Source organism: Antechinus flavipes, chromosome 4, assembly GCF_016432865.1.
Source record: "Antechinus flavipes isolate AdamAnt ecotype Samford, QLD, Australia chromosome 4, AdamAnt_v2, whole genome shotgun sequence".
Classification (NCBI taxonomy): Eukaryota; Metazoa; Chordata; class Mammalia; order Dasyuromorphia; family Dasyuridae; genus Antechinus; species Antechinus flavipes.
Genome location: NC_067401.1, coordinates 375,611,344 through 375,624,919, shown reverse-complemented (window position 1 = coordinate 375,624,919; position 13,576 = coordinate 375,611,344). Strand labels below are relative to the sequence as shown.

Genomic DNA, 13,576 nt, shown 5'->3' with positions numbered 1-13,576 from the left:
CTTAAAGTTTTATGGTAACTCTTTTTTGTAATCTTTCAAAGATCACTGATATATCAATTCTTTTAGTACCCTTAGATTTAAGCCAAATGCCTCAAAATCATGGTGTGCAGCTAGGTACCCTAACCCTCTACTTATCTTGGATTTCAACTTATTAATTATTTTGTTCTGCTTTTTTAAAGTGCAAAAGTCATTCTCCTTTATGGAGAAAATGGAAGCAAAAGAAGAATTAAGTAGCATTATCTTTTTCTGTTGGTGATAACCATCATACATACCATCCACTATGAATAGTAGTTCTGTCTTATCTTGGACATTTCTCTTTTCTTTGTAATTAATTTTCTTTGCCAACCACAACTCAGTCTGAGTTCTTACATTCTTGCCATTTTTCTTTTTTAAAAATGTATTTATTTTATTCTAAACTTAAGAAATAAAACTTGTATTTCTGTAACAGAATAGGAAAAGAAAAGATTATTGTACCATCTATTATGTACCAATTGCTATTCCTTTTAAGTACATAATAATTATTTTCCTTTTATTTCTTTTGCCCATCTCCTCCCTTCCCCTTCCCCTTCCCCTTCCCCAGAAAGCTATCATTAGACGCAAATATGTGTGTATGTAAAATGTTCTGTACATTGATTTATCAGTTTTCTCTGCGGACAGATAGCATCTTTCTTCATATGTCCTTTGTAGTTCATTTGGTATTTATAATAGTCTTAAAGAATGGTATTGCCTGTTGTGTTCATTCTCTTTTATCTAACCTTTTTTCCATTTTTTGTAGAAGTTGGTCTGTAAGTTCCCTGGGCATTCATGATTTTTAGACATCCTGTCCCCACCCACCCCTTCTTTTTCCTTATAATGGTTGTTTCTCTTTGTGTTTCAGAATTTCATTCTTCAGAGCTTCCTCCTTCTGGGATGATTTCCCACTATAGAATTTGAGTCCTTGGAATTCCAACTCTCTTTTGTCTGAAAGAGTATTTCCAAATCCTTCTCCATTTCCCTCATCCATGGTTATAAATTTCTAATTGTTCATGGCAATTCATATTGCATGTAGTCTGAATGCTGATTATGTCCCTCTATAGCATCATTGTAAGCTCTGTGAGGTTAAAAAATAATTCTCTAAACATTTTCTTTCTCCCCCAGTGCCTAGAATGGTCCGGCAGCATATTATGTGCCCGTTAGGTATATGGGTCTGGGTAAATATTAGAGGAATTGGTTGCACCTGGGCACATATATCTGTTTGCAGCTTGGTAGTAACTTTATACATGCTAGCAGCCACCTATTCCTGGCAGATGCTAGATACTTTCCCAGCACCTAGTCTAGTACCAGGCACTTAGTAGGCATCTGATGCTTGCTGAGTGATTGATTCATCTGTTCCAGCAGCTGAGAGGAGGCTAAAAAAGTGAAGCAATTTTCTTATTCCAGTTTCATGGGAACACTCTTGTAGGAGTATTCTTGGTGGTGCTGGTTGGTAGGGGATTTCCAGGTTTGCCTTTTTTAAAAACCACAGTGCCCTATTCTTAACCACAGACTCTCCCTTCCCCAGGCAGGGAGATTTCTTAGGTGCTAATCTGTTGTTGAATGTATAAACCCAAAGTACACATCAGTTACCTTTGGGTGTGGATTCTTAGGAGAAGACATAATACAAGGGACAGGTCTTTGTAACTAGTACAAGCAAGTGAACTCCTTGAAACCAATAATACATGCTAACAAAGCTTTGAGCATATTAATTTGCATTGGGTTATATTGTCTTTGTATTCCCCAAGTATTTAACATAATAATTTTTCCTTTTTTTTAAGGACTAGATTATCATTATCTTTTGTTTTTATCTTGCCTAGATTAATTTTCCTTCACTCCTCTATCAGAGAGTGATATAGATCCTTCCTTATAACTTTTTTTTTTTAAAGAAAAAGAGGAAGCCAAGAAAAATAATTTGGTAAAACCACTTAATACAATGAAAAAAATCTGGCATTATGTGAAGTATTTCATATCCATGGGAACTCTATCTCTGGGAAAGAAGGAGAGGTATTCCCCTCATAATGTAATATAGTTATAGGATCATAGCTTTAGAGTTGGAAGGGACCTTAAAGATTATCTAGACCAATACCCTCTTTTAACCAAAAAAGAAATGAAAGCCTCTAAGGTTAAGTGACTTACCTAAATTATAGCAACTAAGTTTCGCATGCTAGATTTCAACTCCCAAAAATCATTTTTCCATATAAAGTATCCAGAATTGGGTGACCAACATGATGAAAGGCCTCTGGAGCAAACCATATGAGAATTATTTGAAGGAACTAAACTGACTTTCATGGTACCATGATGTCCATTGTGTTCAGTAAGATTCAATGATCTATTATGGGATTTATCTTTGTTCTGGATTATCTAGTAAAGATTATAAATTTTTAACATTTTTGTATATGTGTCATGGTCCCTCCTAGTAGTCTGGCTCCTTTCTCAGAATAATGTTTTTAGGTGAATAAAAGATATGATATTACAGAAGAAATTTAAGTATCTTAGAAGAGTGTTTAAAAACAAGTTCACAGATCCTAGGTAAGAACTCATGATCTAGAGTAATAATAATAACTTGCTGCAATAAAGTACTTGAAGGTTTACAAAATGCTCCCCTCACAACAGTTCTGCATGATAGGAAGTGGTTTCTATTCAATTTTTTTTCAAAGGGAAGGTTGACTGCCTTTCCAAAGTATCATAACTAGAAAATGGCAGTTGGGATTTGGAAACAGATCTCTTTTCTCATTGTTGTAGCAGCCAAAAATATCAGTATAGTTTTATGTTGTATTAAGAGAGAAATAGACCTTAGGGAGGTGAATGGTACCACTATTACCTAACCCAGTTATACCCCATTTGTAGGCTTATGTTTTGTTTTGGGTGCCATATTTTAAGAAGGACAAAGATAAAGTATCCAGAGTTGGATGACCAATATGATGAAAGGCCTCTGGAGCAGGCCTTATGAGAATCATTTGAAGGAACTAAAGGCCTCTAATCTGGAGAAAAACAGACCACAGGGACATGATAGTTGTCTTGAAGTATTTAAAGAATGAACATGTGGATATAGGTTCCAGAAGCAATACACAGAGAAATCCCTCCCACTGCTGAGATCCTATGATTTCCTCCACATAGCTTGTATTTATTTGCTTGTTGTCTCTCCCATTAGATTGGAAGTTCACTGAGGGCAGGAACTGTCTTTTTTTCTTTCTTTGTATCCCTGCATGTAATTGGTGCTTAATAAATGAATATTTACTGATCTGACTCTTTCTGATGAGCAGCCACCAGAGCCCTTCACTCCTCCTTCATAGAGGGATCTTGAGTTTCAAATGCTGACAGATAGTGCTAGTAAGAAGTTGTGTATATGTTCCTGTTTTAACAATTCATCTGAATCCAGAAAGTGCTTTAAATGTCTATTGCATGAAGAGTACTAGGTGCTAGGGGCTAGGAATGATATTCTGCTAGTCCCATCTAGGATTTGTAAGAACAAGACTAGGCTCCATTCTCTCTCACTTACATATTCCCATAAAGAATAGTTTCAGGAAACATGTTCTAATTTGCCTCCGTCGACTCATTGATCATAGCTTTCAGTCCAGTCCAAAAGATAAAACAAGAAAATAAGCATTATTAAATATGGACTGTATGCCAGACACTGTTAAGCACTTTACAATTATGATTTCATTTGATCCTTTTAGCGATCCTGCAAGGTAAGTGCATTTTACAGTGGAGGAAGCTGAGCCAAACAAGTGTCTGAGGCTGGATTCTGAGTCCTGCTTCTAGGGCCAATGCCTTTCCATTGAGCCACTTGGCTACCAAGAAATGCCTATATTCCAGAAGATCAGCTCTGCCTGATTCTAATCAGAATTAGAGAGATTCTGATAGTCTGCAGTTTATATACATTATATATACATTATATTACATTATAGTACATTCATATACATGCATGCATATGTATTCTTTTGGAAAAGAAACAGAGACTGCATCAGATATTAAGTTTAAATACTGTGCTTTCTCTCGTGGAGCTTATAGTGTACAGGGATAAGATGTATAAATAATTATATAGAAGAGGCACAAAACTAAGTACTTTGTTTTCAAACTTCACTTAGGGATGAAGAAAAGTTTTTGAAGTGGTGGCATTTGAAATGAACTTTTTAACAAATGAAAGAAAAAAAGAACACTTTAGTCTTATGATATGAACAAATCATGATCTCATTTAATTTTGGGTGGCAAAAAGTAGGCCATTTCATTGAAAAATAAAAAAAATAAAAGGAACTAAGATGATATATATGAAAAAATAAAATGGTCCCTGATTGTGGAGGTTTCTTGAATGCGTAGCTATTACTTGACATATTATGGGGAGCCATTGGAAACATTTGAGCAGAGGAAGATGGAAAAACTATTTCATTTGCAGGGGAAATCTTCCATATGTATTGTTTCTTTCTTTAGAATGTGAGCTCCTTGAGGGAAGAGACCATTTTTTCCATTTTTGTCCCCAGTGCTCAGTACAGTGACTTGTAAATTTAAGAGCTTAATAAATGATATATTCGTTCATTCATTCATTCATTTTCAGATTTATTTGTGCCTAATCTTTTTGGCTAGAAAGAATAATTAAAAGTGAATAATGTACATTTCTTTATGAACATTTACATGCCTTGTAAATTTAAGAGCTTAATAAATGCTATATTCATTCATTCACATTTTCAGATTTATTTGTGCCTAATCTTCTTGGTGAGAAAGAATAATTAAAAGTGAATAATGTACATTTCTATATGCACATGCACATGCCTTTGTATTGAATTAGCATAGCTATTAATGGAGTATGCAGGAGATATTTATGTATGTGTGAGAGAAAGACAGAGATGGAACGCATGATCTTATCACTTCAGTTCACATTTTACTTTGTGGTCGAGGAAGAGAATATTCCTACAACATTTGCTCAAATGAGTCATCCACACTCAGAGAAGCTTTTTTAAAGTATTACATGGCCAAGTTGCACAACTATGATGATAATAAGTTAATGGATTTTAGCTGAAGAAGAAAGAGTAGTACAACAAGGCTGTATGTTGTCATCTTATTGATTTAATTTATATGCAGAGTTTTTCATGCAAAATGCCAGACTGGATGAATCAAAAGCTGGAATTAAGGTCATCAGGAGAAATATCAAGAATCTCAGATAAGCAGACAACATCACTCTAATGGCAAAACATAAAGAGGAATTAAGATGTTTCTAAATGACGGTGAAAGAGAAGAGTATAAAATCTGGCTGGAAACTTAATATCAACAAACCAAGATCTTTGCAATTAGTCCTGTCATTTCCTGGTACTTAGAAGAAGAACTGAAATCAGTGTCAGATTTTATTATGAAATTAAAAGATCCTTGCTTCTTAGAAGAAACTAAGATAAATCTGGACAGCATACTAGCAGAACCAACACCTCGCCAATAAAGGTCCATAGAGTCAAAGCTATGGGTTTTCCTAAAGCAATATAAGGCTGTGAGACTTGGATTATATGGAAAGCTGAGCAACTGCAAAATTGAAGCTTTTGAATTATGATGCTAGGAGAAGACTTTTGGGAGTCCCTTGGACAACAAGGAGATCAAATCAGTTAATATTTAAAGAAATTAACTGCATTTATCAAAGATGAAAATAAGTACTTTGGCCACATAATGTAAAGATGGGACTCCCTGGAAAAAACCTTGATGTTAGGAAAAATTGAAGGCAAAATAAAAAGGGGATGACAGAATAAGATGGATAGATAGCATAATGGAAAACAGAATACAAACTTGGACAGATTTTGAGAATTAGTGGAAGATAAAAGGGTCTAGCATGTTTGGGGGTCACAAAGAATTCAATTCTTTGTTCAACTGAACAACAACAACAAAATAACACAACAAAAGTATTGTCAATGTACAAATATGAACCATTTCTATAAATCATCTCCTTATAATACATTTGATTATTTATTTGATAGAATATTATGAGATCCTACATTTTACCTCAAGTCTGCTTGTTTACATGCTGGACTTAAAGTGAAAAAGACCTGCATTCCAATCTGACTTAATTAAATACTAGCTGTGTGATTTTGGGCAAGTCATTTCATCCTTCTGCCTCAGTTTCTTCATCTGAAAATTTGGGACAAAAATAGTACTTGTGATACAGGTGCTCACCAAGCTGTATCTCTTCAAGGAAGAACAGAACAAATTAGCATCTTAAGATTGGGTAACCTGAAAAACTTAACCTTCTTTAAATTTAGCAAGTTTATTTTTGTCTCTGTTCTTGCAGACTGTGTTTTGAAGTTAGGGTGTTCATTGTAGATGGAGTAACCAGTGAAAGGGGCCCTGCACGTGACAGTGCTCTTCCATGTGTAACCTACCATGTTTCCTGTTGCTGGGGGTGATAATTTTAGTCTTTATCTCTTAGTTCATTTATTTAACTAATGTCTGCTATCCTTATTAAGGTGATTAATATTCTCTAGTCTCATGATTTTTAAATAGTTTGATGTACAAAGAGACCCTAATGAAAAAAGATAAATAGTTTCTATAAATAAACTGAAAAAAATGACTAGATTTCTTTTGATGTTGACATGTATTTGTTTTTTTCTCCCTCAGCATGGCATCCTCAAACTCTGAAGATCAGGGGAGTGCCTCCAACAACTTCCTTCCCCAGAATTCCAGTAACTACATATCCTTGGACTTTGAACCTAACATGGAGTACAGATTTGTGGAACAATTAGAAGAACGTTATAAATGTGCAAAGTGCCATTCTGTCCTTCACAACCCACATCAGACTGGCTGTGGACATCGATTCTGTGAGAACTGTATTCTGTCTTTGAGGTAGGGAGAAGTTGGTCAATCACAATCAAATACAGTCAGGAAGGTGTTTCTTGCATCCAAACATCAGCCATAGATATTTATCAGCATTCAGAGTTTTCTGAAACAAAAAAGGGGGACTTTTCCAGGATATTTCTGTGGGGACTTAAGTATTTTTATATTTTTGAATCTTTTTGCATATATTTTGTTTCTTAAACTAGTTCTTCCTTTAATACACAAAGTGCAAATTCATATGGAGGGTTGGTCAGAAATGGAGTATATCAGACAAAAGTGCTTGTTCCCCAGTATTTTCCTTTCTGTACTCAAAGTACGAAACTATGATAAGGATGGCCTGTAACCTGAAAAGAGCAAGCCATTAGCTTTAGGTTACCAATTCTCTTCTTGGACTAGATTTTGATAGATTTCCTCTCCTTATGGATTCTGGGGACTAAATTGTAATACCCTTCAGAGTTAGAAGTGGGGTAATTCAGATGATGCTTATATGTTTGGGATATCAGCATTTATCTGTTAGGAAGGTAAATACTATTAGCTTTTTTTTTTTATTCTAGAGAATTAAATGCAGTGTCCATCTGTCCTGTAGACAAGGAGATTATCAAACCCCAGGAGGTAAGCAGGTCAGCACTTAGTACAGTGCCTGGCACATAGCAGGCACTTAATAAATGTTTATTGATTGATTGTCTTAGTCTCACTTTTATACAAAGTTTTACAAAAGTTAGCCAGTGTCTTTTCTAAGCTAGATAATATGTGGTTTAGAGTTTGAGACAAAAGATTGGGAAACAAAACTCAAAGCTCCTTTGAGTTTCTGTTCTTATTTCTTTCAAGTGAGTCAGCTCCCTCAACTCTTAACAACAGGTCAGAGCTCCAAGATATACTGCAATTCACTGAATACACTAAATTGTCACATATACACTCAAGTTCTGTGCCCCCTCTGTCCACACACAAAAACTCATGTACACAGTTTCATTATTGTTATTTTTCTGGAGATGGAAATTCTATTATTGCTATCAAAAATAGGTAGAGGAAAGCAATATAGTCAAAATACCTCCCCTACCCACACCAGCCCAATACAGTGAAGTCATGACACTACACATGGTATAATCATCCCTATTTTATTGTATTGGTGATGTTATATGGAGTCAAAAGACTTGTGTTTGAGTCAGCTATTTATTATCTGTGTAACCATGAATAGAACACTTCACTTCCTTGAGTACCAATGCTGTTTTCTTTAAAATAAGGTGGTTAATTCAAATGACTCTAACTAATATGAACCCTAACCTAGCTTATTCTCAGGAATTGCTAAAATGAGCCCATCCTGTTTCTTTATTAATCATAATAAGTCAGTTTTCTCAAAGTGTCTTGATGAGCAAAGAATTAAAGAATTATGGGAAGCCAAGTCTCTGGTTAGTACTCTAACCTTTGAGACAATCTTGATGGGAACTTAGTTTTCCTAGATTATCTTTAAGACAATCTCAACATCTCAATACACAATCTTGTCATTTCCTAGATCCCACCTTTTATTTCCTCCTCCTCCTTCTGAGTTATTAAACTCCTTCTTGGTTCCTTTCCTCACTCCCTAGATGCTGTCCCCTCTTCCATCTCCCCTGAGCTATAAAAGTTCTGTCCCACCCCCCAAAAGCAAATTGCTCAATCCCCAATGACTCTGCCTTGCTTAGTCATGATTTATTTGAGCCCATGTGCTATTCATGTAATAAAATAGCAAAATCTATTTCCTGTGATGGGGGTCTCTGTCATGGTTGCTCCATGTTGTGAACCTAATCTCTATTATATGATTTCATATATAATATTCTTTTACAATTATTCTCCCTCTAATCTAATATGTATTTATATTCCATATAACCCCTTCATAATCATCCTAGCACAACATAATCTGTGCCTGTATCCCTTATTACAACGGCCCCACCCATCCAGGATCTTATTCCTTCTACCCATCAGATTGAAAGTGACTGTCTTTGATGGTCAGTAAAATAACTGTAATATTTAGAAATATAGATAACATAATCTAGGGAAAATTCACAGAGCATAGAATCAAGGTATCTCCACCAAGTTTTAGAGATGGATATTATCTTGAAACTTATTTCATCCAATTCCTTCATTTTTACAAATCCTAGGGACTAAGTAACTGGCCCAAAGACACCCAGTCACTAAATATGGTAGAACTTGATCTAGAATCCAGTTTTCTGGGTCTTGTTCTGTTTTGATTGCCCTATATATTATGCTATGCTTGGCCAGAAGTGTGTGTGTGTGTGTGTCTGTGTGTGTCTGTGTGTGTCTGTGTGTATGTGTTTGTAATTACATGATTTCCAGATTTCTCCTGACATTCTTTTCCCTGTTACTATTCCTATGTACAATAATTGCATTGACTTTATTCCAAATTCAGCTAATTTTGCAGGTATAATTTGGTGTATATATTCTGAAATTTCATCTTGCCATCTGTTGGGACCGCATTTGGCTGAGTTCAGTGTTTCTCAATGCTTTTTAGTGACCCTTCCAAATCTTACAATAGATATCCTTTCCCCTGTTGTATAAAAGCAGTTCTTGGGAAAGCATGGGCAGAGTGGCCTCCTAAACTCTTTTTTAGGAGGAATTAGAGCATGTGGCTTTGGGGAGAAATGAGAATATTACTAAACTAAACTAAAAATGGTTTCATCTTGGATCTGAAAAAATTCCTAGTGGACTACAAATATGGAGGAAGACTGGTCTTTGCAACGTTCAAGAAGCTTTGTACTGAACTTTGTGTGGAGGTAGTAAAGAAATGTAGTTAGCCTTATGAAAGAACACTGAATAGCAACACAGAAAATTAATATAGTGTAAACAAAGTACATGAGTTCTGAGGGGGTGCCGATTTTTTAGGCAGCATAGTTAATCTGGGAGAACTCTGAAGAACTTAAGTGCTGAACAGAGGAATGGATTTAGATGACTAAAAGACTTACTAACTCTGTCCCACCAAAATAGCTTTCTTGAAGTCTTTGTGTTGTCCAGAGCCAGTAACTAAACACTAATTAAAATACTAATATTTGTGAGAAAGTAATTGTCTCTTTTAAGGCCGGAAGTATCACCTCGCCCACAGCCCCACCTCCTATGAGAGTTTAAGGTCAAGTTCGCAACTAGGTTCTCCAAGTAACAGATCACTGCATAGAGTTACCCAACTTCTGCAATAAATGCTCCGTCAGAGCTGTGGGTCTATGACAGCCTTTTTTCAGTTTTGTGATGAGTCAGATTTTTCCTTTCAAGGAAAGAACGTTCCTGTACAAGAAATTTTCAAGCTTCTGCCTGGAAGTTTCCATCTATGGATTTAGCAAATACCCCTCCTTCTTTGAAGTGTGTCTTGTGGCCAAACTGTTGTCTCCATTGGCTTTGACGTGTGTGTTTGTGACAAGACAGTGCTTTTCTTTCAGGTCTTTAAAGATAATTGCTGCAAACGAGAAGTGCTCAACTTACAGGTTTTTTGCAAAAATGCTCCCCGATGTGCTGTCAAGATGATTCTGGGGCGATACCAGGTGGGTCTGAGATTCTCACATGAAGATTCCATCATTAAAATCATTTTGGGCTCACAGAGTCATTGGTTTTCCTGTGAGTTAGGAAATAATACTCTCGAAGCCTGAGAGAGTCAGGATGTTCATTAAAGAAAGGCCACTGTAAGGGAAGGATTTGCATAAATGGAGGAAACTGCATTCACTGTGGGATGGGGGTTGCTTATGTAAAGAAGGACCACAATGGGTTTCTCTTCAAAGGTTTCACTTCAAGCTTTCATTCAATTTCACTTTTTCTTTTAGCTGAAGAAATGTTCTGTTAAATAGAAACCTGAAACTGAAGATGTAATGATTTTATTTTGGCAGGTTTATACCGGGTACATCCACAGAGTAAATGAGTAAGATTGTTAATGTCCCTAATTTCAGCAAACTTCTAGGAGGTTGTTGAATTTTTTTTCCCTCAGAAACATATCTTTCACACGTTTCATTTATTTACAAGATTCATTCTTAATTCTGTTGTTGTTCTCATTCAGTCGATTTCAGTCACTTCTGACTTTTGATCATTTTATTCGGAGTTTCTTGGCAGAGATACTGAAGTGGTTTGCCATTTCCTTACAGATGGGAAAACTGAGGCAGAGTTAAGTGACTTGCCTAGGGTCACACAATTTGTAAGTGTCTAAGGCCAGATTTGAACTCAGGAAGATGAGTTTTCCTGACTCCAGGGCAGTGATAACTAAGCCATCATCCACCAAAACCATAATCCAGCTCTTATTTAATTTATAAGGCTTTAACTAGGTAATCTGGAGCCTATGATAAAAAGATGTTCTTTTGTCAATTTAATTAACTTTAGAATAATAGGAACTGTTTGTCTTTTATTCTCTTTTCCTCTTTTTGTCTGACTGAATCTTCTGAGGATTTATTTCCCAGCTTATTATCAGAGGTAAGGGTGGAGAGAGGGGGAACAGGCAATATAGAATAAAAACAAGCTACACACGTGGGATGGTGCATCCTATTCTTGATCTCATATTCACCCACAAGTTTCCGTTTCCATGATACAGAACTCTGAGAGTTTTCTATCTTATCACAACCTCAGGTCTTTATATTTTATCATCCTAAATGTTCTTTGTCCTCATCCCAGCCTCCTCTCCCCCTTTCCAGTTTCCCCAGTCCTTCATCTCTGTTCTCATTTTTCTCTTTGAAATACTTTTTATATATAATTGCCAATTTCTATTACATATCTTTTTAAAAAATATGTAACAAATTCAACACATTGTTCCTAAGCTACCCAACTTATGTGCCCCTCAGAATTTCCTTTTGTTCTCTTCTGTGCTTTAAAGAATATTTCATTGATGTCCTTTTCTTTAGCATCACACTCATTTCCTTCCCATTTCTCCTTCCTCACAAAAAATACCATGTCTTGTAATAAATTTTAGCAAAAAAAAAAAAAAAAAAGTAAATGAATATACACATGTCTGAAAATCTGTCTCACTCTGTACCTCTAGTCTATCACTTCTGCCAAAAGGAGGAAAGTGGGCTTTCTCTTGGGTCTCTTGTGGTTAGAACATCTATTAATTTCTAATCTTTCAAATTGCATCATGGTATTCACCTGTATAAATTGTTCTCCAGGTTTCATTCACTTTACTGTTTTTTTCCTACAAGTCTTCCTAGGTTTCTCTAAATTCATCCCTTTTGTCATCTCTAAAGGTACAATAAGGTTCCCCGTTTGATAGGTTCTCCCTTTATTTCCATTTCTTTGCTACAACAAAAAAAAATGCTGTTTAACAACATTTTTTAACATATGAAGCCTTTCCTTTTGCCCTTGATCTCTTTTGAGGTACATGCCTAGTAGTGGTATTATTAGATTAAAGGATATGTATTATAATGAGTATATTTCCAAAATACTCTTCAGAATTGCTGGTTCATAGCTCCACCAGCAATCTAATACTGAGTTTGCTTTCTCGCAATTATCATTTTTCATTTTTTGTCATTGCCAATTTGAAGGATATCAGGCAAAAGCTTTGAGTTGTTTTAATTTGCATTTCTCTTATTAGTAATTTAAAGCATTTTTTCATATGGCTTGTGATCATTTGCTTTTCATAGCTCATTTATCTGTTGAGGGATGGCCTTTGTCCTTAAATTTGAATCAGCTTCCTATATTCCTATCTAATTTTAATTGCATTTTAAAAATATGTTTTAAAAAAAACTTTTCAGCTAGAGGGTGTAGTGAATACAGTGCTGAGTCAGGAAGACATCTTCCAGAGTTCAAATCCTACTATAGTTAATTACTACCTATGTGATTCGGGGCAAGTCACTTAAACCTGTTTACCTCAGCTTCTTCTGTAAAATGAGCTGGAAAAAGAAATGGCAAACTGCATCAGTATAATTACAAAGGAAACCCCAAATGGGGTCATAAAGAGTGAGAACGACAATAAAAACTTTTCAAATCTAATATGATAAAACTGTCCATTTTATCTTCTGTGATTGTCTTCATCCCTTATTTGGTCTAGAACTCTTATCCTATATTTAATTATGAAAAATATCTCTTGCAGCTTAAAACAGTTTGCAGCTTAAAAATGGGAAAATCAGAAGGCACTAGGACCAAATACAGTGGCAGCATATACTACATTTATCACATTGTTAATATTTCCCATGTGTCTCCAGAACTAGAGGCAGTAGGTAGCACAATGTATAGAGAACCAGGCCTGGAGTGAAAAGAACTGAGTGCAAATCCAGACTCAAATGCTAACTGTGTGACCTTAGTCAAGTCATTTAATCTGTCTCAGTTTACTCAACTGTAAAATGGGAGTAAAAATAGTACCCTTTTTACAGGATTGTTATGAGGATTTAATAATGTTGAAAATTGCTAAATGTTTAAATATTGCTGTTCTGATATTGTTAGGGCTTTTCCCCATTCCCTGAAAGGATAATCATTGTGTCCTCTCTCTAGTCTGTTAATTAATTGACAATACAGCTATATTAATATGTGTTTTAGGATCACCTCCTACAGTGTTTATTTCAATCTGTGCAATGTTCTAATGAATGCTGTCAAGAAAGAGTCCTTCGAAAAGATTTGAAAGATCACTTGGGTTTACATTGTCAGTTTCGAAAGGAAACATGTCCATACTGCAAAAAAGATATAGTGGTGATGAATTTACAGGTAAGTCTAAATTATTTGAATGACTGTACTTGAATAGTTACTCTACAAAGAATACATTACCAAGGCAAAAGCTTTAGCTTTAAAAATATACTGTGCTGTGGGT

General features: G+C 35.5%; 1 protein-coding gene across 1 annotated transcript in view; it reads left to right on the top strand.

The window, feature by feature from the left end:
* TRAF5 (TNF receptor associated factor 5) overlaps positions 1–13,576 on the top strand; it is a 52,364-nt gene that overhangs the window by 26,717 nt on the left and 12,071 nt on the right. The window contains exons 2-5 of the mRNA XM_051998441.1: positions 6,604–6,828; positions 7,374–7,431; positions 10,242–10,343; positions 13,309–13,473. Coding sequence (XP_051854401.1) covers positions 6,605–6,828; positions 7,374–7,431; positions 10,242–10,343; positions 13,309–13,473 — 549 coding nt within the window. The 5' untranslated portion in view covers position 6,604. The remainder of the gene's footprint in view (positions 1–6,603; positions 6,829–7,373; positions 7,432–10,241; positions 10,344–13,308; positions 13,474–13,576) is intronic.